This window comes from Desmodus rotundus, chromosome 12, assembly GCF_022682495.2.
Source record: "Desmodus rotundus isolate HL8 chromosome 12, HLdesRot8A.1, whole genome shotgun sequence".
Taxonomy (NCBI): Eukaryota; Metazoa; Chordata; class Mammalia; order Chiroptera; family Phyllostomidae; genus Desmodus; species Desmodus rotundus.
Window position 1 is genome coordinate 22,017,547 of NC_071398.1, and position 27,067 is coordinate 22,044,613.

The 27,067-nt window shown below is 41.7% G+C and overlaps 1 protein-coding gene across 1 annotated transcript in view; it reads right to left on the reverse strand.

Moving 5' to 3' along the window:
• Positions 1 to 27,067, reverse strand: part of ADAMTS18 (ADAM metallopeptidase with thrombospondin type 1 motif 18) — a 126,386-nt gene that overhangs the window by 62,400 nt on the left and 36,919 nt on the right. The window contains exons 4-7 of the mRNA XM_053916222.1: positions 4,697 to 4,979; positions 2,364 to 2,557; positions 2,018 to 2,101; positions 270 to 429 (exon numbers count right to left, since the gene is read on the reverse strand). Of these exons, the coding sequence (XP_053772197.1) occupies positions 270 to 429; positions 2,018 to 2,101; positions 2,364 to 2,557; positions 4,697 to 4,979 (721 nt within the window). The remainder of the gene's footprint in view (positions 1 to 269; positions 430 to 2,017; positions 2,102 to 2,363; positions 2,558 to 4,696; positions 4,980 to 27,067) is intronic.

The following is a 27,067-nucleotide window of genomic DNA, read 5'->3' on the forward strand; positions in this document are numbered from 1 at the left end:
ATGGAATAAATCACAGCTCGTCCAGTTAAAGAACTTACCCCATGCCTCAATGAGCATCAGTAAAGTTGATAAAGAAAAATACAAAAAGAAACTCCATGCTGAGTTCAGTTAAATAGAACAACATTCACCAGAGGGTCCAGCGAGGATATTCCACCCACAATTTAAATATCAGGTCTCCTTATTAGTGATCATAAGGGCTGCCCACCCAATAGAAGCCATACTGTGTTTTCAGCTAAGGGGTGTGTGCAACGTATCTGCTCATACCATACCTAAAGTGTCACACGGTTCATTCTTCCAGGAGCAAATATCAAATCCTGTGAGTAAGATGGCGTGGTCATGCCTCTTGCCGTTCTTCCCAATGAGGGCAGACTGCCACTGACAAAAACTATTCAAAGACTGGTCTGCGTGATGGTTGATCGACAATCCTCCCTGTGGGAAACCCACATAAATCAGAGTGTGAATCTGTCACAGAGATGAGAACGTTGAATCGTCCCATTTCTACAGGCAAACAGAGAAACAGCCTGTTTCTAGGGAGAGGAAAAAACCTGAGCTAAGGGTGATGACAACTGGTAAAAAAAAAAAAAAAAAAAAAAGAAAAGAAAAGGAAAAAACTAAAACTATTTTGGGTAAATGCTCACGATGTTTAAAGTAACTACAGAGATCCAGTGGTGTAGCTGATGGCCAATCATATGATACTTCTATAACCAATAACCTGACTGTCTAGGTACATCTTTGTGTATGTCTTGCTAGTTACACCTTTACAAAAGTATTATAACTTTTAGAACATAATTATAAATTAATGGTGATAAAGTCCAAAGCCTCTTCAACAGAGCCTGAGAAGGTAATGAGTATGGGTTAGTTACCACTGTCTCAGAATTTCCAGTAAAGGGCTTGGTATGTCACAGGTTACGATCAATCAACCAACCAATCAAATGAAAGCTCACTGCATGGATGAAGAAACAAATAATTACAAGATTCTAAAGAGAAAGGTAGAACCTACCCTCAAAATAATAATTTGTCAAAACGATTGCTTAAAATTATCAACTTGGGTCAAGGTCAGGGTTTTTAGAGCAAGCAGCTCTCCAGTTAGAGTGAATTAGGCTGCTGCTGGCTTCCGTGTCCTTGAGCGAAGTGTAGGTTGGAGGTCAAAGACAAAGGTGCCTCCCAAACAGCACACACCCTTTCTGCCTTTTGGAAAGTCTGAGAACCTTTTGGCAAATTGTGACCTCTGCAGCTCTGCACACCTGGGCAGTTAGGTCTCCTCTCTGACTCCCTGCTTTATACATTCATTACTGGGGCTGTAGACGCAGATAAAAGGGCACCTGGGACTTTGACGACAATCTGCGAATTGGTAATCCCCACCTCAGAAAAACACAGTTTTAACATCAAAACACTGCAAAGCGGTGAGCAGCTGCCATTTAGCACTGTAGTGTATGTGCTAACTTTACAATTTGCCCTCTGCCTTTGTCTTGCACATTGTTGTGGTCGATTCGGGGGCAGTTCAACATCCCTCGTTTATCTCTGGGGTGCCCAAGATGCTGCTGGAGACAGTCGGCTTACTACTGGGATTTTCCGATGACTTTGTTTCAGTATATTTTTCAAATGCCCTTTTGCATATACCTGCTAATACTCAGCATATCCAACTTGTAAAATCCAATTAACCCTTATATTTATTATCAAATGCTCCTTCCTTATGAAGTCTATATAACATTTATATTGTTATATATAATGTAAGGTTTATATTTTATACTTGTATTTATAGTATACATGCCTATTTAATCATAATTTATGTGTCACTGTATATACGTGCATATATTATATACATTTATATATAAATAATTATTTTGTGATGTTTTAGTTATTTGAATACACAACCCTGCTAGACTGTACTTTCCTTGAGGGTAAGGTCAGCACATTTGTGAATTTGAACGACCAGTAAGTACGTGACTGGCACGTGCTAGGTGTTTATTTAACAAGTGTATCCGGAATGAAGGAATCAGTGAAGTTTGCCGCTTACAGGTTCCTGTTCCAGAAGAATGAGGCTCACCACCACGATGTTTATATCACTTCCAATGGTCCCGTCTTTAAACAGGCTGGAAACCTGTTGGAACAATTGAAGGCAGACATACACAAATCTGAAAACTGCCAAAACGGGAGGGGGAAAACTTATGAAAAATATTTATATGTATAAAGGCTTTAATTTTACCAAATACATGTACAATGAAGCCAATTTCCTCAAAACTCAATTTTTTTTCTGATAAAACCACGTGGCTACATTTGCTATTGAGCCCACACAAGGGAATCCTCCGCTGTCCAGGGGTGCTGGAGAGCAGGGAGGGTGGGAGTCCCACAGCCTCCCTTACCATGTTCATGACCGTGAGGATGTATGTGGTGACGTTGGCCTTGCCGTGCTTGTCCACCATTTTCTTGTCTGCTACCACAAGGGTCTCCACGTTGAGGCCCTTCTGTGACTTTCCAGCTGATCTTCTGGGCCGCCCTGTGCTCCCGTACTCATCAAACCTGAGATAGGTGTCCTCTGTGGGAGGCTTGGGGGCATCTGCAGGGAACGGGAGAGCATTTGGACGGGATATCAGCCCAGAACATTTGGGTGACACAGACAGAAATCGAAACAAGGGGAGGAGAAGGACTATAGAACCAACACTTCCCTAAGCTACTGATAAGTGATGCCATCAGTGCCTGTCCTGGGCAGCGCCTAGTTTGTGGTCAAGCAAGACCCATTCAGTGGAAGTTTGGATGGATGGATGGGTGGATGGATGGATGGGTGGATGGATGGGTGGGTGGATGCTTAGGTGGGTGGGTGGATGCATGGGGTGGATGAGTGGGTGGATGTATTCGGTAACTCAGAAATGCTCTAATGAGTAAGCAAAAAGCTACAATTCAAGTGGGTCAAGAAAAAAATTTTGTGAGAATAGTTTTTAAAATAAAAAATGCTCATTTTATTTTATTACTAAAAAAGCTTCAGAAATAGACATCATCCTTTGCTTCTGAACTCATGATAACACTTTACATATTACTTCCTAAATAAAACTTAGAAATATGTATCCTGTAGAACAGCACTCATGTTTCATCAACACAAATTTTAATGTAGCACAAAATAAATGGTCAATCAGATCTCTGCCCTGATATTGACTTAGTTATAGGGGAAACAGCATCATTTGCTTGATATTTAAAAGCATAAATGCTTTGTAACAGGTAAGGTACAGGCACCATCTTAACAGAATGGATACCGGCCACAGCTTGTGGGCAGAGCCCTGGATGTGACCGTTGGACCAGACATGGTCTCTTTAGTGAATGGACAGTGACAAGTCCAAGGGTGGCTGGGAAGGAAAGGGGCATTTGAAAAGCTCCGGACAGTGACTACGTAAAGTAATTGAGAATTATTTTGGTACTCTAACAGCTGGCACAGTTATAATAGTGACATCTACTCTCTACAGAGTGAAATTAAAAGAGTAGACCATTTAGAGGTAGATTTAAAACCTCAGGTTCACTACACTGACACATGACCTTGAGGTTAGTTTTCATATCTTATTGCCACTGTGAACATCATCACAATTATGGTAACACGACCACTACTATAGACCCATGCCAAACAGATGTCACTGAAAGAGGATATTTCAGTAACGCTCCTACACAAAAACTAACTACGATGGAAAAAACACTGTCATTATCGCTCCCAATTAACATCTCAGTGACAGAAGTCCCCCCACTCCCCGGAGGCAGGCATCACTTGGTTGCCCGTCCGACTCACTTGCCACTCTTGGCTACCAAGCCTTTGGAATGTGGTTGGTGACAATGGAGAGAGTTAATTTTAAATTTAATTTTAATTTAGAAAGCAATACTTGATTCAGTTATTAAAAAACATAAGCATGCTTGGAACAACTTGAACATGTAAGTCTACTTTTTCAACCTTAAATTTTATGAAATCTAACTACAGATTTTTTTTTCTGATGAGAGTTTATCATCTGAGTTGAATCTGTGCTGTAAGTATGCAATAAATACTTTTAGATTTCCAAAACTTAATATAAAATAATAATTTGTTCCATTGATGACATATTAACATGACATTTTGTATTTTATTGCTTTAATCAAATATATTATTAAGTACATATTAATAAAATTAACTATTTTTAAATTTTTAAAAATGTGGCTATTAGAACATTTAAAATTCCATTTGGGGTTGGCATTATCTCGTATTTCTACTGGACATTGCTGGTCTAGAGAATGCAGAAGGCTGTGCCCAGGTCAAAAGACCAAGCCCAAGGGCCCGATTAATTCACTGCCACTGCCACTCAGGTGTCAATGTTCCTGTCTGCTGGGAAGTTTCTCCTTCAAATCCTTAAAAGGAACGCCCAACCACACCTGAGGATGCAACTCTGATTTCTTTCACTATTGGAAGACTGCATACTTTTCTCTGATCACAGAGATAACATTGGAACCTGTGACTACAACGTAGGAGGTGCTAAAAGAACAACAAAAAAGCAGTTAAAAATCTTTCTAGTTTATCCAAAAAGATTGAGGATCGATCACGAAGTGTCTGCCTGACAGGGATGATGTCTGGTCCATCTCCAAGACTAATTCCAATTTTAATATGCGAAGCTGGCACACCCAATGGTGCTCGAGAAAACCTATCGAGGGCCCATATAAGAACAGAACAAGAAAAAGTTTCCTTACATACATTTCTTGCGTCGTCCACAAAAATGCTGCTTTTGCAACCTTCGATGGTGATGCTCTCTTTCTTGACTCTGATACATGTGGGCAGTGTGTCTTGGGGTATGACCAGGATAATTCTGGCTGGAGCCTGGGTAGCCATGGTAACGCTGGACCATCTCCTCAGAGGTCCGTTTGTACAGTACGTGAGGGTGGTGGCCGGCAGGTGAGCTGTAGTTGTGTTCCTGGGCCAGCAGCTGAGGTAATGGTGAGATGAGGAATTCATTTCTTCGTGTCCTTATCAGACCTGACTAAAAAGCCAAACACAAAGGAAACGTTAAGGGTTCCAGGCATACCTTTTTTATGTGTTGATTTTCAGTAACTGTTTACTGGCTACTTCCTGTGTGCGGGCACCATGCTAAATGCCTGACGCGTATCATCTCATTTGATCTGTACCGTTAGCAGTTGCAACTCTTATCACCCCGTTTTACGTTTTACAGATGAGGAAACTAAGGCTAAGATAGTAAGTGGGAAAGCCAATACTGGCACTGTGGGAAAGGAAAAATAATTTTCCCTCTGTCTTTCCAGGCTCTTGGCTGAGATCGCCCCTGTAATAAAAAAACCAAATTAACAGGAGAAAAACAAGCAGATGTTTAATAACATGTATACCTCCCTCTATACATGGGAGATACCCAGGAACACAGTAATGCCTGGAAATGGCCCAAGCCACCAGCTGAAACCTGTTTTATGACAGAGGTGCCTCAGCCAAGAACCTAGAAGGTGTGAGAAGGTGGCCTAAGAGAGCCAGAGAGGTCACTCCAGGGGAGCCGCTTGCATGTCTTCCTCCCTGAACCTTCAGAAAATTTGAACTGGACAACATAGCCTTGGGCCTGAGCCAAAGCAGCATCGCCGTGTAAATAACTGTGAAAACAGCAGGAGAGCAGCCACCCTGATCACAAGGGCTGTCCACTGTGGGCTCCGCTTCTGAAGACAGAATCAGTCATCAGCCACATGCCCCTGAAGGAGAACTCCACCTGCTAGCACGGACAGAAATGTCTCTCCTTTCTTCCTGCAACCATTTCCCTTCCTGTCTCACCAATACCCCTTGCCTCCCCGCACCCGAATCAGCACCAGCACCCGGGCTGGGTTTCTGCCGGCATCTGTGCCCGGGACTGCAATCCTGTACTCTTACAGAAATGCTTGTGGCCTCTCGTTTTGGCTTTTTACTTTTAGGTTAATAAGGGATAAAGAGAAAAATGACTTTCCCTCCCGTACACACGCTTAAGGGAGTTTGCACACACGCCTCTCACTGCGTCTTCCCCCACACTCTGACGGGCTCTGGTGCTCACTGCCTATGTCTCGCGGTAAACACCACCTCCTCAGACCCGGTTTGAAGTGGGCCTCTCCTCTCCCCACTTCTAGGTTATCTCAGGCCACAGACATTTGCGTTAGTCTGTCTTCAGTGAAGGAAACAAACGAAGGGCACCCTTGTCCCCGCCGCCTCTGATGCACAATTTCCAAGTACTCGATGGTGGCATCCCAGGTGCCTGCCACCCATCAGCAGCCAATCAATATTTATTAGTCTATACACATCTGTTGAATAAGTTATTTAAGGCAACTCAGAGTGGAGGGGCGCTGAGGGGATGCCAACCCCCCACCCCTCCCTTCACAGATGGGGAAACCAGAGTTGGGAAGTGACGTGTTCAAATCCACTGGGGACTAAACAGAGGTGTATGGGCCCAGTGTGTTTGTCCCATTACAGGATGACAATTTTTTTTTATTGCTTTCTCAAAACAGAACTTTTCACTCTGCTTTGGAGTTGCCTACATTTCTCCTGCAACAGGGAGGAAAAAAGAAAGCTCCCAAACTGGTTAGTCCAGTTAAGGCACTTAAGTGGTTTGAGCCTTTGATACAGTTAGGAAGTTACTAAGGCTGGAGGGCTTTCAAGGATAATGCACTTAAAAAAAAAAAAAAACCCATTTAAATCTTTTCACTGTGTTGGGGACTGTAACTGGTGTCCCTTGTCTACATGCAGCTTAGAAGAGGGGAGGGCCCAGTTCAGAGGATGGGGGCTGATTTCCACTTGCGCTGCCAGCTGCCAGCTGAGACGGGCTCACGGGTGGCTGTGAGGGTTAAACCAGGTCCCAGGTGAGAACGAGCAGCACCTTCTGGACCTGTGATCCGACCAGGGGACAAACTCCGATGTTATTATGCTGAGGGCACACCAACACTGGCAACGTCCTCAGCTCTCCCTAAAGCACACCATTCTAAGAAGCTGAAATGGAACTTCTTGCCGTCTGCATCTACAGGTGGGGAAATGGTCTGATTGACACCTCAGACAGGCCCTCACATGTGGCCACGGACTGAAAAAAGAACACATGGTCAGGATTCCCTGCTGTTGAAGGGGGAAATCTCATGCTTTGGGGGAAAAAACCAAAAATATATATGTCAACAAAAAACTGATTTCCCATCCATTCACTGGTACCATTATTACCACCAACAGGACTCACAATACAAATATGATTTAGAAGATTTATGTTTTCCAGACCCGTATACCGAATAATCTTCCTTCAAAAACCTGAAAATCCCAGTTAAACTGAATGTAATCAGATACTGTCAATAACCCCAGCGTTCTCACAGCCTGGTGAGACAGGGGGTGAAGCCAGTAAGAGCCACCGAGTATTTTGAATTCTGTAATGGTTAAGTGCCCCTTTCACCCTTTCCCTTATCTCTTGAGGAAGTTGATAAACCTCTCAGGTACTCAAGTCCCTGATTTGTAAAATAGGAAAATAATAGCATTTCCCTTAGAGGATTTCTAGAGGTTAAATAATATTTTAAGTGCTAAGAACAGAACTTGGCACAGAGAAAATGCTCAGTACATGTTAATTATTGTGATAATTGTATTCGATTATTTGAGGGAACAAAGCAGAGGAGTCATGCCATTTTCTAACAGTGTGTTTGTATTGCAATTTCCCCCTTCGGCTGGACCTGAAATTCTGGGAAGTAGCATAAATGTTCTTTCTGTTCATTGAGAAAAACAATGAAAAGACTCAACAGGTTTGAAGATCTGAAAAGAGACAGATGAATGAAATTCTTGCAAATGTAACTGAAGATAAAGACGGAGGAGAAATCATAATTCCTCTTTCTTTTTTAACCGTGGGTTGTTGCTCAACCCAAAAATTCTAGGTCTGAGTTTTGACTTGCTTGTTGGGCTGTTCTGACGGGGTTGAGAAAGACAGAAGGCAGGCAGACAGGAAGTCACGAGACTGCTCCTCTCCAATGACCCTACTTGCATCCATAATGTTCACAGGTAAAATATTTAAATCCAGCTTTCATCCATTCTGAAGACCCAATCTCTTATCCACTTGCTGTTTCCTGAGAACAGGCAGCTTCATGGGGAAAAGAATACCTTTGACTGGCTTTATATAAATAAGTGGATGGTTACTGCTGGGAGAAAAAGAAAAGCAAAGTAGACTTTCTGGAAAGTATGGCAGAATGCACCATGAGTGTGGACTAGAGCTCTCAAATTCCACGCGGGCCATCAGTTTAGACAGACGGGGAAAAGCCCAACTCTTCCCAGTGAACACCAGGCAGATCCCTCCAAGGCTGTTCAACTGTGCCCGGGGTACATGCAGCTGCGTCACTGGCAAAGATGTTTATCCAGGTGACCCCTGACCTCAGCGAGGCAGGTAGGGTCTCCGTGTACTCTCAGTGGCTTTGGCTTTCTGAGTCACGCTGAGAGTGATGGATTAAGAGGGGAAAAGGTCCAACATAGTTGCTTCAGCAGGTCTTAGAAATGCCTGGCTTTTTCTCTTCGCTAGCTTGGGGTGTTCAGCTCCTTCAAATACTCTGGTAGCCGCAAAACAAATCATCCTTTTCTTTCACTTACTAACCAGTTTTGGCTCCAAAACAGTATCGACCTAAATGGCTTTGACCATATGCAATGGTTTATGCTAAGGACACAAAGACAAATCCTCTCAGTTCCTTCTTCAATTAACTGTCTGTACTGGTCTAGACGATGCCATCCTAGTGTCTCTTAAGAGATATTAATAACATGCTTGATGCAACTCATTTATTTGGCTAATTAATAATATTTCTGTTGAAATAAATTCTTAACTACTTCACCAGCCCAAGTCTCACGAGGCCAGGACACAGCGGCTCACAACTCAACATTGGGTTGAGAGGTGTGAGTCGATCTCCGATAGATGTCCGTGCCCATCCTCCGAAGGGCATTTACTTCTAAAAAGCTCTATTATTTTTTAAACAATGTATAAATATCAAAATCATTGGCATGTTTACCATCGTTATTATATACATTTTAGTATTAATTTCAAAAAATAAATCCACAAATGCTCATATAGGCTTTTAAGCAGTCAAAAATCTATGACTTAACATTTATAAACTAATCCAAGTAATGTGATCATGACCAATAGACGTCTCTCTCCTTTTCTCCCCACCCCCCTGACTGCGTCCAGCAATGGGAAGAGTTGTTCACGGTTTCCTGTGCACCAGACAGGGTGCAAAACATTCTCTCTGCGAAGTCCCATCTGATTCTCACAACAGTCCCATTTGATAGGCACTCTCATTACACCTCCTGTGTGACACAGCCTTCCCTCACCCTTAAACACACATCCCACCAGGATTCCAGAAAAGTTCTAGAAACACTGTATTGTATAACTGAAACTTACTAAGAAAGAACCTGAATGTATGTGTAAAAAAATTTTTCAAGGTAAATATATGAGGTGAAGAATGTGTTCATTAACTCAATGGGGAAAATCTTTTCGTAATATAGGTAAATTCAAATCATCACATTATATACTTCAAATATCTTACAATTTTGTTAATTATACCTCAAAGTTGGAAAAAAAAAGGGAAAGATTCTAGAGAGGATGTGACTTTTTTTGGCGAAGTAGGTTAGCAGCCCAAATAACTGACTCTTAAAGACAAAACGCTTGTGGGCTGGCTTAATGGAAGTGCTAACCTGTCAACCCCCTTTTACTGCCATTTCATATGGAAAGGAAGAACACTGAGAGGTACCCAGAAACTCAGACCTTTTAGAAATGATGGTGGGGGTCAAGTGATGCTAAAATCAGACTCATCCTTTTGGCTTCCCCTCTCGATTTGCACACCAAAGCGTGGTGTTCAACAGCGTCAGTCACGGAGAAAGCTTCTCCGTGGATCTGGAGATACCCGGCTCAGCTGCTGTCTGGAGTGTGGCCTGACTGGACATTACCAAGCTAATTCAGACTCACCCCTCAGTGCTCTGTTTCCCGCTTCTGTTGCATTGCAAGCACTTGCAGGGCATGGCTGGGCTACTCTGCTTTGCAACAGCCGAGGCCTGTCCTGTGTGTCGGAGGCACTCAGCACGTCTCTGGGAGAGGGGTAAGTGAAGCCCCCTCTTCTCTGCCCCTCCAATAGCTAAACATGCCCTGACAATCAACAAGGACGGATGTCAAAGCTGCGTGGCCCTTCCCAGCAGTTTGGCCGTGCAGACTTTTATGTACTAGGGAAGATGGAGAAAGGAGCTCCTTGGCAGCCTGCGGCCGCACAGTCCTCTTTGCTCCAGTCTTTCCCTGAGAAGTAGATCATTTCAAAGGAAGCTTAAGGAAGGACTCCATTTGGAAAACACATGACTGCCATAAAGGCTGTTGGTTAGTTGTGAGGGACCAAGTCGAGATAGCTAGCGTGTCTGGATTTAATAGAAACCAGACTTTCCATGAACTTCACATGAGACCACGCAGCCAGCCTCTCTCCCTAGATCATGCCAGGCTTTGGTGCTGTGTCTGCTAATAACAGTCCTCCTTCGTCTCATGTCCTGTCAATGTCCTCTGGAAGGAGGTACTTCTGGGAGGAGACAGTCATAACTCATATCCATCAGGGCTGTATTTTTAAATGTCAATTTCAGAATCCAGATTTGTGCTTCCAACCTCAAATTTCCATTTTCTCTAAATAATATCCTACCGAATGCAGTATTATGTGGTTAACAATGTTGACAAATTTCAATATGCAATTAGCCCTTTAGCTCCTAGCTCTGCCCTTCCCTGTGTTCTGATTCCAGTTTTGGCATGTGTCACCCCAGCCCTAGAGTAGAGCAGCGGCCTCCTCTCTGATGTCCCCGTGGGCAATGCCTACCCTCGATTGCTCCAAGTTTATTTTTCTATAGCATCTCTTCAGACAGGCCACGTTCATGCTGACTTATGACAAGAGGAGCACCAGAACAAGAAGTACGGATTTCAAACAACACTGCAGTCCAGTTCAATCTAAACCCAGCCCCTAGTCACCTCTCTATTCGTCTTCTACCCCTTTTTACTGACCTCCAGGTAAGCTGGCTCCTTCGCTGTTCCATCAACAGGACAGCTGAGCTCCAACCCCAGGACCTTTGTGATTGCTATTTCCTGTGTCAACAGCAGTGATTTTCAACCCATTTTTGAAACACAAGAAGTGCCACAAGAACTTCAAAAACATGCGCTATTGGACTATTTAGTCAGGGGCACTGACCACTTTTCCCTTAGATGGTCAAGTAAAAAGATGAAAACAGCCAACACAACAATAGCCATCTGGTGTGAATGAATCAAAATTATACCTATTTTCGGTCACATCAGCAAAAAATAATATTGTTTGGTGTGCTTCAGAATTTTAGTAATTAGTTTATGTGTGCCATGAGATGAAAAAGGTTGAAAATCACTGTTCTAGAATGTTCTTTCCCCAGATACCTCACTGCGTTTAGAGTTTTGCCCAGAGGTCACCGTGTCAATCAGCTTCCTTTTTCCGTGGAGCCCTTATTGTTACTCGGCGGTGCATCGTGTGCTGTTTCCCTGTGTTTCTTGTCCTTTGCTCCTGTTCACTCCATAAAACCTGGGGCTTTGTGTCTGTGCTGCTGGTTTTCATGTGCCCAGTGTTTGGCGCAGGGCAGGTGCTCTGTAAATATTTGTGGAATTAATGAATGAGCTAGAAATGAGGTGAATGTTTGGTACTAAGGGAGACAAAAACAAGCAAGCCATTGATGGCTGGACTTAAGGATGCTTCTCCTACAGGAGACAAACATAACCAATGAATCAGATACATTATACCCTTTCCCGGTTCATCATTCTAATTTATATGCCCCTTGAGGAGGCTTCTTTACCACCCTGTGCTTTGCCACAGCACTTGTCAAAGGGGTCTTTGATTCTCTCTTTGTGTCACGTAAACCCCTGCAAAGGGGAGATGGTGTTTTACCAGACTTTGTGCCCTTGTTATACTCAGATGGCACTGGCATGCCATTGAAACCATTGTGAGTGAATGGGGAATATGCAGAATCCTATGGGAGTACACGTCAGGTCAGACCACCCATGAGAATAACATTCAAACTCTTGTACAGTAAGGAACAGCAGATGGTTTTGAAGGGAGAAGCCATAAGAACCAATCTGTTATAGAAAACTGGCTGGACCCAAGTTGTAGACACTCTCTGCCTCCTATAACAGTGAAAGAAAGACAAACTAATTTGTCACTATATTTTTCCTGGTATTATCATGAAATATTCCAAAAAAATTAGACAAAAGTAGAAAATTATATGATGAGCACCCATTAGCTAATATCCAGCTTGTCAACTCTTACTATGCCACCTTTGCTTCAAATTTCTTTTTTAAAGAGCCTTATTATTGTAGAGACAGGTATTCAAACACAAAAGTCTAAACTCTCAATATGAAAATAAGTGGAAGCATATACTGTGCTCGTGAACAGGAAGAATTAACATCATTAAAATGTCCATACTACCCAGAGCATCTATAAATACAATGCAGTTCCTATGCAAATACCAATGGCATCTTTCACAGAACTAGAACAAATAATCCAAAGATCTATATGGAATCACAAAAGACTCTGAACAGCCTCAGCAAGGTTGAGAAAGAAGAACATGCTGGGGGTATCACACTGATATTAAACTATACTGCAAGGCCATAGTAACCCAAACAGCATGGTACTGGCATAAAAACTGACCTACAGGTCAATGAAACAGAAAAGAGAGCCCAGGAATAAACCCACACCTATATGGTCAATTATGTGACAAAGGGGGCAAGAACATATAATGAAGTAAAGACAGTCTCTTCAATAAATGATGTTGGGAAAATTGGAGAGATAGAAGCAAAAAAAAAAGAAAGAAAAAGAAAAGAAAGAAACTAGACCATCTTCTTATACCATATAGAAGAATAAACTAAAAAATTAATGACTTAAATATAAGATTCAAATCTATAAAACTCCTAGGAAAAAGCATAGGGAGTGAAATCTGACATTTCTCTTAGCAGTATTTTTTTCTGCTGTATCTCCTCAGACAAGGGAAGCAAAAGGAAAACAAATGGGACCACATCAAACTAAAATGTGTTTGTACAGCAAAGGGAACCATCAGCAAAACCAAAAGAAAATCTACCAAATGGGAGAAGATATTTGCCAATGATACATCAGATCCAAAGTTTATAAGGAACTCATACAACTGAACACTGAAAGAAACAAAGAATCCAATTACCAAACGGATAGGACCTGACTAGACACTTCTGCAAAGAAGACATACAGAGGGCCAATAGATGTATAAAAAGATGCTCAATGTCACTAATTGTCAGAGAGATGCAAATTACAACCACAAAAAGATATTACCTCACACCTATCAGAATGGCTATCACCAATAAATCAACAAACAACAAGTGTTGGTGAGAAGGTGGGGAAAAGAACTTTTGTGGGAATGCAGATTGGTGCAGCTACTATGGAAAACAGTATGGAGGCTCCTCAAAAAAAAATTAAAAATAAAACTGCTTTATGACCCAGGGATTTCACTTCTAGGTATATTTCCAAAGAAACCCAAACCACTAATTTGAGAGAGTATCTGCACCCCTACATTCACTGCAGCATTATTTACAGTAGCCAAGATATGAAATCAACCTGAGTGCCCATCAGTAGGTGCGTGGATAAAAAATGCCATGGTGCATATATACAATGGAATATTACTAAGCCATGAAAAAGGTGCAGCCTTACCATGTGGGACAGCATGGATGGAGCTAGAGGATATTATGTGAAGTGAAATAAGTCAGTCAGAGAAAGGCAAATACCATACAATATCACTCATATGTGGAATCTAAAGAACAAAATAAACAAAATTGAAACACACAAAAACAAAGAACAGACTGATGGTTGCCAAAGGAGGTGGGGAAGGTGGGGAACTGGGTAAAAAAGATGAAGGGATTCAGAAGTATAAATTGGAAGTTACAAAATAGTCACAGGGATATAAGGTATAGCATAGAGAATATAGTCAATAGTATTGTAATAACTATGTATAGGCCCAGGTGGGTAAATATCAGGGGGACCACTTTGCAAAGTATATAATTGTCTAATCACTATTCTGTACACCTGAAACTAATACAAAATAGTGCTGAATGTAAACTGTTACGGAAAAATATCATTAAAAAAAGAAAAAAGAAACTCTTGGTGTCAAATCAATTATGGTGAATATTTTCATATAAGATTAGTATCCCTTGTTATCAAAACTCTAACTCCTTGCTATCTGAAAATCAATAATCAATACACTATTGTTGCCTATTGCTATTTAAGTTTTCACTATCCAAATTTATTTGGTTCCTGAGTTTGGACAGGAAGGAATTTACGTAGTTGGCTTAATATACATTTGCCGAAAATAGTGATGTTTCTGGGAGTAACAGCTGACACGGGTCCTGTGACTCAGCTGGAGCTGCATAAACAGTGTCTGTTACATTTGCAAGATGCTGGAGCAATTGGTTTTGAAACAAACGGCGCTCCTCCATTTCCAAGGCTGCTGCTTGCTGGTGCGCGGCATCAGGAGGACATATGTTTATACTTGTGTCTGTAGTGGTGATGGGTTATGTCAAGCCCTCCACCCTACCTTGCCCTGCCTACCTTGGAACTGACAGCATTCATTTTTTGAAAAGACAGCTGGAGCGGGAAGCCACGCCAGTAACCAGCTGTTAGGGACGTGATGAAGTTCACCACGTGGCGTCCGCCCATTGGGTAGCTGCGCCGAGGGGCTGGGTGACTGACTGGACTGCCCCAGTCCTCCCAGGCGTGGTGCGGGGGAGCCAGAGATGCACGCCATGTTGGGAACAGCTGGGCCCAACTGCCCTCAGTTATTTCTCCTGCTCCTGCCCCTCCTTGCTCCCTGCCTTAAGGTAAAACCAAGGAAAGTAATCATAGGGTTATAGGATGCTAGCAATTATGTACTTCATCCCCCGGATTTTACAGAGGAAGAAAATGGGATCCAGAAAGAACAAAGCCACTGCCCCAAGTCTCTCAACTGCTTAGCAGCGGATCATTCTTGCCCAGCATTTTGTTTTCTCAACTACTTAATGAAGAGACTGGACTTGATCATTTCAGGGCCCGTCTACTTCTGCAATTTTATTCTTTTTAGGAGTGGAGATGACATACAGGTTATTTACTGTGATGCAAAACACAAGCTCTGCCCAAGATGGCTAGCTTGCATGACAGCCTGGTACACACATAGCAATAAACGTGTTTCTTGATGGTGCTGCACAGTGTCAGAACCCAGTTAGGGGCCTTACAGCCCATCTTTAACCTGGCTGAATATCAAGTTTAAAGATGTAGACACACCGAGGTGTGACTGAATCATCGATTGGCTGCCTCTTACATGCACCCCCTGAGCCTGCAACCCAGGCATGTGCCTTGACCAGGAATTGAACAGGAAACCTTTTGCTTGGTGGGACGATGCCAAAACCAACTGAGCCACGCCAGTCCACGCACGGCACAGTATTATGATCTGTAGTCACTGTGCTGCACGTGACATCTGCAGAACCTATTCACCCTGCATAACCTGCCCATGTCCCCCACCCTTCAGTCCCTGGCAATTACCACCGCTCTACTCTCCGGTTCTATGAGCGTGACCATTTGAGGCTCCACATATAAGTGAGATCGTGCAGTATCTGCCCTTCTGTGTCTGACTTATTTCACTTAGTGTAACGCTCATCCTAGCTGTTGCAAATGACAGGACCCCCCTTTTTAATGGCTGAATAATATTCCATCATGTATGTATACCACACTTTTTCATCCACTTGTTCATTGATGGGCACTTCAGTGGGTCCCGCATCTTGGCTGTCGTCAGCAACGCTGCACTGAACAAGGGAGCATGGATATCTCTTTGAGACCCTGATTTCGTTTCCTTTGGATCTATACCCTTAAGTGAAATTATTGGGTTATATGGTAGTTCTATTTTTTTGAGACATTTCCATATTTTTTTCCCAAATGACTGTATATTCCCACCAGCAATGTACAAGCGTCCTTCCCAATACTTACTTCCTCCTGTCTTTTTTATAATATCCGTTCTAACAGGTGGCAGGGGATGCCTCATGGTGGTTTTGGCTTGTACTTCCTTGATGATTAGGGCCGCTGAGCATTTTCTCTTATCCCTTTTTGGCCCTCGTATGCCTTCTTTTGAGAAACATCTATTCAGGCCCTTTGCTCATTTTTTTTAAATCAGGACATTAATTCTCTTGCTATTGAGTTCCTTATACATTTTGGAAATCGACCATGTATCAGATGTATAGTGTGCCAGTATTTTCTTTCATTTTATGTTGTCTTTTCACTTTGTTTATTGTTTCCTTTGCTGTGCAGACACTTTTTAGTCAGATGCAGCTCCCTGTGTCTATTTTCACTTTTGTTGCCTGTGCTTTTGGGGTCCTATCCAAAAATTCACTGCCCAGACCCATGAGTATAGAAGCATTTCCCCTATATTCTCTTCTTACAGTTTTACAGTTTCCAGTCTTTTGTTAAGTCTTTCATTCACTTAGCATAGCAGTTGTGAAGGTTTTTTCATGCATGAATGGTGATTCAAACCGATGTTTCTAGGAGGAGACCAGCACTGGGAACTTCTGCTCCGCCATCTTGCTGGCATCACGCCCCGTTGGGAGGTTTTGTTGTTCAACTCCGTGTTTACGCTGTTTTTTTTTTCCATATAGGAATTTGAACCCAATATTGTCATCTCATTCAATTTTTCAAGGGCAGTCAGAAATTCTGTTTTGTATGTACGACCACTGGGCATCCGCTAAGGCTGCCCCCTATGGATCTGGCACGTTCCTTGCAGTGCCCGCCGCTGCCCGCCTCCCCCACCCAGCCTTAGTGTCCTCCCATGGAAAATGACAATGACAGAGAATTCTATCTTGTTAGCATTGTTGGAGGTTATATCAGGTAAAGCACACTGTGGTGACAGGCATTCATTATGAGATTAATCAATGATCCCCGTTTGCGTGGGGCCAGTAGATAAACACAGCTTTCTCAGAAGGTCGCAGCAGAAGCATAGTTTATTTGCTTTGTAGTCTGTTAGTTTGCACATACTCGGGTGCCTTCATGCAGAAACAAACTACAGAAGCCTGCGAATGGGTAAACATTTCTGCTCTGTGAACCGAACTGGCCTTCTGTAGCATCCAAATTACTACTCCAAACAGATGCTGGGGATGGAGGAGGGGCGCCTGGCAGCAAAAATAGCAAAGGGCCATTTGCATTAAATTAAACTAATACCCTCCCATCCAGATTCAGCTTCAGAATGACATAAATAAGATAGGATGTCAGGCCAATGCATATGCTGTTAACTCGTTAACATATAACAGAGGGCTTAATCAAATATGTGTGGGGATTTCCAAGTTTTTTCCTCAGGCTCTCATAGTTTCCTTGGCTTAGCCAACTGTCATGCAAGCTCTCTCGGCCCTACAAGCACAGTGTGGCAGGAAGAAGAGAAGTGGTTTTCTTGCCAAATGTTGGGTCACTTCCATCTGATGTCGATGGTTACATATTAGTCTCTCATGGGTCATGGATCAGTTTACAAAGTTATTCAACTTATATCAGACAGCTCTGGCCACACTTGGCCTGGGGTAAGTTGTACTTCAAACCAAGTCTGTGCCGGCTTCCTGAGTGCTGATAAAAACGGCCGACTAGGTGCTTGGAAGCAAACCCCAAGGGTTCCAGTCAAGCGTGTGCACAGGAAGACAGCTCCGTCCTAACTCAGCCACTCATGCTTCATGCGCTGCCTGCAGCTTGCTCCCAGCCCATTCTCTAGTGGAGTGCAAAGCATTTGGAGTGAATGGCTTTCAGTGTCCTGTCTCCTTCAATCAGAGGTTTCAGGCTGTGTATCAGTGGTTTACCGTGATCACATTAAGAAAATCAGCCGCAGGAGGCTGAGTTCTCTAGCTTCTGCCAAACAGAGTTTTGTTTGTTTCTATAACCATAGCTAAGATAACATGGGTGCTGAGGTTACAACTAATATCTTACATGGATCCCTCAACAATGAAGACTGTGGGTGACGTTATACCTCTGCTACCTGATAGGCTGTTTGTTTACCTAATGACTGTCGCCCTCACTTGGCTGCTGTGGCCCCAGCTCTAGTAGGGGAGACTGTGCCGGCTCTGGTGTCCTCTCTGACTGCACCTCCCACCACTACACCCTCCCCCACCCCCACCCTTGAATACTTTCTAAGCAGGGAGGTCTTTCGGCTGTTCTTTAAACTTGCCAAACCTGTTCGGGGCTTTCTCTGGCAGGAACACCGTAAACCCCAAGCTCTCTGTAAGACTAAATTCACCTTCTCAGAAAGGTTTTCCCTGACTATCTCATTAAAAACACCCCCACTCCCCCATATCATGATTGTGGGCAGCGGTGTGGTCATGCCACCGATGGGAAGCAAATGCCTGGGTTCAAGTTCTGGCTCCGCTACTTGGGAGACTTGTGATCTTGGCTGAGTTACTGGACCCTTTGTGCCTCGGTTTCCTGAGGATAAGTGAAAGCCATAGGCTTGTGCTGAGTGAGCATTAAAGACATTAATACATGTAAACCACTTAGAATAGTGTGTGACATATGGTGAGTGCCCGGCTGGTCTATTTCATTTGCTGCTTCCCTACCTGAAAGTATTGTGTTTCTTGAGTGAATGATTATTTCTCTTTTCCCAGGAGCATGTGGGGTAGCTGAGAGGAGGAGCCTTGCATGCTTTTGTCCTGTTTTTTTTAATCCCTGATCATGTCTGATGCCTTTGGGACAAGATAGCAGCCACTGACGAAACTGGCGGCAGTCAACTAAGTAAAGAAGTCGTCAGGTGGAGAACCAGGGATGTGATTCAAGAAAGATGAAAACAAGAGCATTCCAAACTTTGTATCATCTAGTTCCACAAAACGTATATAACATCACAGCCTGTATGGAGAGTTCGGCTTTAATTTGTTACTTTTGCCGCGGGGGCAGGGGGTGGTTCTGGAAAACTCCTCACATGATAGCATGTGACTGTCAGATTAACTCATTGAACAGATATTGCGTATTTATAATGGATTAGGCACTGACCTAGGCCCTGGGGGTAAGGCATGAAACAGTCCTGGCTCCTGTGCCTCAGGCTGCCCGGAGAGACCAACTGCTAAGCAGACATCACAAGACTGCCTCCTTTTGTCCTCCCCGCCACCCTCCCAAGGAGCTTGGGAGATCATGGAAGGGGCACCTAATAAATTCTTAGAAAGGCTTCTTAGAAGAGGGAATGTCTAAGCTTAGTCTTTAATGAGGCTGGTGTCAGCCAGGTGAACAGGGGCGGGGGGGGGGGGGGTATCCAGGTGAGGGAGCAAAGGTGAAAGAGAAAGAGTGGCTGGCCGCCTGCAGCTATTTGATTTGTCAAGCGTGGAATGGTGATTTGCACTGGCATGCATATGCTTTTGCGAGTAGAAAGTGGCAGATTTTTAAAAGCCCTAAATACTAAAAAGATAATGTGAACCCATACATAATTCCAAATAAAAACATCATTAGTAAGACTTACACTCACTTGACACCAACAGAGCCGGAGTCTCACAATTCGCAAAACAAAAAAAGCCACTGTGTTCGTGAAAGCGAAGGGCCCTGGGCTTCATCCTGAGAGAAATGGAGACCCATCAGGGATTTAATCCTGAGCAGAGTTCACGTGGCTGCAACAGGGAGGAGGAATCGATCGAAAGGAAGACAAGAATCGAGACTAAGAAATCATCAGAGGCTAGTGCCCGGGCGCCTGCAGAGAAAATGCCAGTAGAGACTAAGCAGTGACAGCAAAGGTGGAATAAAGTATGCAAATTAGAGAAAAAGAAGGAAGACTTACAAGGTTTTACTTATTAGATATGGGAAGTTAAGGTAGGTACTCAGGTGTCTTTCGTAAGCAACTGGCTAGATCAAAAATGAAAAGGGCCCATGGCTTCATTTTTGTCACCTAGCCTGTCTTCCTATAGACAACTCCTCAACCCATCAAATCTATACTGTCCACTACGGTAGCTACTGGCCCATGTCGCTATTTCTGTTTAAATTTAATTCCTTCCAAGTGCTCATTAGTCACACGTTGCTAGCGGCCACCATATTGGACACCGCAGAAAGTTGTATTGGCTGCACCGTGCTACCATCCTTCCATCGGCTTTAGTAAATTGTCCTGATCCCACACATTTATAATTTGTTTTCCTTTTTAAACTAAAAGATGTCAAGCTACTTCTAAAGACAGGAATTTCTATCTACTTACAGGCATAAATTAAATGTCACAGCACACATGTATTTAGAAGAGAAAGTAGGCAGGATTAGAAACCAACCCATAATGATTCCACAGTCTTAGATAAGATTAAAAGAGGCTTGCTGCAAACAAGCTGGAACCTAGTAATGTCAAATACCAAGTAATTATGTGGGTGTTCCTGATAGAGTACCAACAGCCAGGGGGGCGGGGAGCAGTCAACAGTAAGGTTCTATTGATCTTCCTTTTAATATCTGCAAAGAGCTCTGTGGACAACCTGTAATCAGCTGGGGTTAAAAATAATGAACATTAAATATCTGAAAACAATACAAAAAACTACAACAGCTGTATTTGGTTTCAAGTTGAACAGAAAGAAGAGGTATTATTTTCTTCACGCAGGTAGCAGGCCGGGGGACCCAGGAGTTCACTTCAGATCAGCTGATATGTCACTTTCCGAGTTTCCAGGCAGCCTCACAAAGGGATCCATCTACACCATGGGAGAAGGTGGCTTGGTGATTTGGACAAAATGTAATTTATATTGCAATTAACTTAAAAAATTGTCTCATTGATGACTTATGTTCACAGAAACTTTAGTACCAGAAAAACAGTCCCTTCCAGACTACCCAGTAATCATACAGGAAACTGAACCAAAATAATGAGCATCATATGTGGTCAAATTTTTGCCCACATACTGTGTGCCAGGCATAACTGGTAGTATTATGGGAAAGAAAACATTCAGGGTCAAGTGATAACACCTTGCTCCTCTGCTCAAAACTCTTGGCCAGCTCCAGTGCAGCCCAGATTAAAAGTCAAAGTGTTTGTCCTGGTCTACATGGGTTGTCATGTTAACTTCATGATCTGCATGATCTGAACTCACCCATTTGTCTTTGACTTCACTTCCTAATGCTCATCTTTCACTAAACGAGCACCTACTATACTGGCCTGATGGCTATTCTTAAATACACCAACTATAATGTTTCTGTGTAGGGCCTTTATACGAGTATGTTCTGTTTATTCTGCCCAGAACACTCACCCCCACCTGCCTTACACCCTCATTTCCTTCCTGCTCACCTGTCACTTTCAGTAGGACCATCCCTGCCCCCCTGTATGAAATTCTCATCCCACTACTCCCCAGCCCATCCCCCTGCTTTATATTCCCTTATAACACTTTACCTGCACATAGATTATAATGTGTTTGCTTATGGTCCACTCCCTTCAGCTACAGTATAGGCTCCAGGAGGGCAGTCACTTCAATTTGTTCTGCTGTATTCCCAGTGCCTGGACTGCTCCTGGCATAGATTGGGCCTGAAAATTACCTGTTGAGTCAATGAGTACCTCCATCCCTGTTGAATGAATGAGTACCTTTTTACACCTAGATGGCAGATCCCTCTGCATTAAGTACAAAAATCATATCTTTTGATATAATAACAATGTATTTCATTTACCACTGAGTTTAATCGGGCATAAGATCAAAGTATAAATGTAAGCTATTAAATCCTTTTTTATGTTGACTTGATCAGTGGGCTGGCAAGGAAACTTTTACAGCATGGGGAGCTCATGGCATCTAAAAGAACAGAGAAAGGTATCATTAAAGAAGTAAAAGGACCTGAATCAGGAATCGATCGGTACTATAGAAAGGGTAGTGTGCCAATCATGCTTTCTCTAAAAGTCAGCCACATTTCTCAGGATAGTATTTAAAGCACTTTAAAACTAAAAGGGCTCCTTTCTGGTCAAGAAGGCGGCGTAGGTACACACTGTATTCACCTCGTCTCACAAACACATCAGAATTACAACGGAATTATACAATGCCATCATTGAGAACCACCTGAAGACTAGCTGAACAGAATTCCTATAACTAAAGACATTTAACTAATATCTTTCTTTTCAAGTGGACGTGGAATATTTTTCTAGGATAAACCACATGTTAGGCCACAAAACAAGACCCAATAAATGTAAGAAGATTGAAATCATATCAAGTGTCTTCACCAATAACAATGGCATGAACTAGAAATCAATTACAAGAAGAAGACCGAAAAACATGCAAACACATGGAAGTGAAATAACATGCTACTAAATAATGAACGAGTTAACAACTAGATCAAGGAAGAAATCAAAACATACCTTGAGACAAATGAAAATGAAAACATAACGGCCCAAATCCATGGAACACAGCCAAAGCAGTTCCTGGAGGAAAATTCACAGCAAATATAGGCCTACTACAAGAAACAAGAAAAATCTCAATCTAACACTACACTGAAAAGAAATAGAAAAAAACAAAGACCAATGTGAGAAGTTAGGAAGTAATAAAGATTAAAGCGGAAATAAACAAAACAGATTCTAAAAGAACAATAGAAAAAAATTAATGAAATGAAGAACTGATTCTTTGAAAAGATAAACCAAATAGATAAATCTTTGTCAAGATTGCTCAAAAAAAAAAAAAAAAAAGAGAGAGAGAGCAGTCCCCAATAAATAACATCAGAAATGAAATGCAAGTAGTGACAGATAAAAAAGGACTTTAGGAAAATGCAATGAAAAATTTTATGCCAACAAATTGGACAACCTAGAAGAAATGGATAACTTCCTAAAACATACAATCTGCTAAGATTAAACCAAGAGAAAGAAGAGAATCTGAACAGATTGATAAATGGAAATTATATCATATCAGTAATAATTAAAAAAAACCCTCTCAATAAACAAAAGTCCTGGACCAGATGGCCTCACAGGTAAATTTTAACAAACATTCAAATAGAATTAATTTCTGTCCTTCTGAAATTATTCCAAATAATTGAGGAGGAAGGAGGCCAAGATTAACATGATACCAAAACCAGACAAAGACACTATAAAAAAACAGAAAATTATAGGCCAATATACCTGATGAATATAGATGAAAAAATCCTCAACAAAACATTAGCAAACCAAATTCAGCAATACACTAAAAAGATCATACCCCATGATTACACAGGATTTATCCCTAGGATGCAAGCTTGGATTAACATTTACAAATCAATTAACATGATATACCACATAACAAAATGAAGGATAAAAATCACATGATCATACCAATAAATGCAGAAAAGCATTTGACAAAAGCCAACATCTGTTTATGACAAAATCTCTCATCAAAGAGGGGATAGAGCAAACATACTTCAACATAATAAAAGCCATGTATGACAAATCCATAGCTAACATCATATTCAATGGTGCAAGGTAAAAGGTTTTTCTTTAAGATCATGAAAAACACAAGGATATCCACTTTCACAACTTTTATTCAACATAGTATTCGAAATCTTAGCCACAGCAATCAGACAAGGAAAAAAAAAGGCATCCAACCTGGAAAGGAAGAAGTAAAATTGCTATTATTTACAGATGACATGCTACAATATAGAGAGAACTCAAGTTTTCACAAAAAACTATGAGAACTAAGTAAATGAATTCAGCAAAGTAGGATACAAAATATTCAGAATTCTGTTGCAGTTTATATACCAATAACAGTCAGAGAGAGAAATTAAGAAAAAATCCCATGCATAACTGCACCAGAAAGAATAAAATGTCTAGGAATAAATTTAACCAAGGAGGTAAAAGACCTATACTCAGGAAACTATAAGACATTAAAGAAAGTCATTGAAAAAGACCCAGATAAATGGAATAATAAACTGTGCTCATGGGTAGAAAAAAATTAAGATATTTAAAATGTCCATACTACCCAAAGCAATCTACAGATTCAGTGCAATCCCTATCAAAATACCAATGGCATTTTTCACAGGAATAGAACAAGGAATTCTAAAGTTTATACAGAACCACAAAATATCCCAAATAGCCAAAACAATACTGAGAAAGAACAAGGTTGGAGGAATCACACTGCCTGATATCAAACTACACTACAAGGCTGTGTAATCAAAGCAGCATGGTTTTTGGCACACAGATGCCTAGATCAATGCAGCAACATAGAGAGTCCAGAGATAAAACCACGTGTAGTGATCAGCCAAGCTACGACAAAGGAGGCGAGAATCTACAATGGGGTAAGGGCAGTCTCTTCAACCAATGGTGATGGGAAAACTGGACAGATACATGCAAAAGAATGAAAGTGGACCACTTTCTTACACAAGGGTAAACTGAAAATGGATTAAAGACTTAACTGTAAGACCCCCAAACTATAAAACTCATAGAAGAAAACATAGGCAGTAAACTACTTGACAATGCTTATTGAAATATTTTTTGGATATGTCTCCTTGGGCAAGGGAAACAAAAATAAGTAAGTAAATAAAATAGGACTATATCAAACTAAAAAGTTTTTGCATACTAAGAAAACCATCAATAAAATGAAAATACAACATACTAAATAGGAGACGTTATTCACCAATGATACATCAAATACAGGTTTAATGTCCACATTATAAAAGGAATTCATACAATTACTCCCCCCCACACATACACACAACAATTAAAGAATGGGCAGAGGACCTGAACAGACATTTCTCCAAAGAGGACATAGAGATGATGACCAAATGACATATGAAAAGATGTTCAACATCACCAATCATTAGGGACATGCAAATTGAACTACAATAAAATATCACCTCATACCTGTCAGAAGGGCTATCTTCAATAAATTAATGAACAGTGAGTGTTGGAGAGGATTTGGGGGAAAAAATAACCTTCATGTACTATTGATGATACTGTAAATAGTTCAGTCACTATAGAAAACAGTATGGAGTGTCCTCAAAAAATTAACAATAGAACTACCATATGACTTAGCAATTCCACTTCAGAACATTTATCTGAAGAAATCCAAACCACTAACTTGAAAAGATATATGTATCCCATATTCACTGCAGCATTATTTATAATAGCCAAGATACGGAAGCAACCTAAGTGTCCATTGATAGATAATTGGGCAATGAAGACATGATACATAAACACAATGGAATATTACTCAGCCATTACAAAGAATGAAATCTTGTCATCTGCAACAACATGGATGGACCTAGAGGGTGTTACGGTGTTATAAGTCAGACAGAGAAAGAGAAATGCCGTATGATTTCACTTATATGTGGAATGTGAAAACCGAAATAAGTAAACAAACAAAACAAAAACAATTCATAGATATAGAGAACAAATGGATGGTTTCCAGATGTAAGAGGGTTTGAGGGATGGGTGAAAAAGGTGAATGGATTAAGAAGTATAAATTGGATCATTGTATATAAATATCTAAAATTCTTTAAAAAAATGAAGTATAAATTGCCAGTTATAAAAATAGTCTCAAGAATGTGAAGTATAGCAGAGAAGATAGCAGTGATACCGTAAGAACTACGTATGGTCACAGATGGACACTAGACTTACGGGGCTGATCACTTTGTAAGGTGTATGAACGTGTAATCACTTTGTTGTGCGTCTGAAATGAATATAATACTGTTGCCGATTGTAACTGAAAAACATATAAAAATAAAATAAAACTGAAAGGACTCCCAGGCACCATCTGGTCACCATGGAGGTGAAAATAATTGTCCAGAGGATGGCATGACTTGTATGAGGTCACAGAGTGGCCAAGCTCTGCCTAGAAGCCAACATGGGGCCCCCCCAAGTCAGGCACACAGTTCAGCACAGTCTCTACTGCACCACGGGCTGCGTGCAGGGGTCTCAAAGTGAAAGGCTGCCTGGGGATATGCAGTGCACTCAAAACAGGGAGCCAGGCCGGTCTGAGCCCGCAGGGACTCCGCAGTTTGCACCGAGATCGTGCCTAGCCCAATGGACAGTCTTCTAAACCCTGAGCCACCATAAAAACCAGCCTAAAAAAACACTCCCTATGGGCCAGGCCCGTTATGGTCCAGTGGCCTCTCATGTGATTCTCACTGCAGGTCCATTCTTTCGTCCACTCTCCTCTGACACTGACAAATGTCCTGGCTATGAGCCCCGTGTGCAGCCCAATGGGGTTACTGCTGCTGAGATATTCAATTCGCGTTTCCAGGGCTTCATGTGATTAATGATAATTTTGTTTTTTCTTTTCAAGACCATCAACTTTGTTATAAAGATCTGTCCCCGAGAACCCATTAAACTTGATGACCACTGTACATTAAAATACAACCTTAGCAGCCATTTGGGTGGAGTGGGGGTGGGGAGGGTACTGACCTCACTTCCGAGAGACTTTTCACCTCACATTTAGGTTCCTGCACTAAAGTGTCTGTTTATAAACTATTCATTGCTTTGTAGGTGGAGGCAGCCCACAGTCACAGAATTGGCAAGGGGGTAGTTAAGCCCAGTTTTAAATCCTGGTCACAGGTGATGTTTTTCAGGTTGTTGAACATCTCTGAAATTTAGTAGTCTCATTAAAAATGTGAGACAACAAAAGCTTTAGTTGAGGGACTGATGTGAGAATTAGATATTTATCCACTACCTCGTACATAGAAAAATGTTAGTTGTTAGTGTTATTTTGAGAAGAAAGTTTTGGAAGGTGGCAAATATAACATAGGCATTAGAAATCTGTGTCAAAAGGAACTGACCAGTATTTTATAATGCCCTAATAAACAGAAAGGAGGAGAGAAAACATCCACAGAGATCAAGATAAAATGCACTTGGTTTACATCATGAATAAGAATAAAATCACTTTTCTCTAATATAAAGAACATAAGAAATAACAAATGTCAGCGAGAATGTGGAGAAAAGGGAACACTTGTGCGCTATCGCTGGGAATGTAAATTGATAAAGCTACTATGGAAGACAGTAGGGAAGTTCCCTCACCCCCACAGTAAAAGTAGAACAACCATGATCCCCCATAAATATTCACTTCTGGGTATTTATTCGAAGAACATCAAAATGTTAATTTGAAAAGACACATGTACCCCCATGTTCACTGCAGCATTATTTACATTAGCCAAGATATGGAAACAACCTGTGTCCACCGATGGATGAATGCAT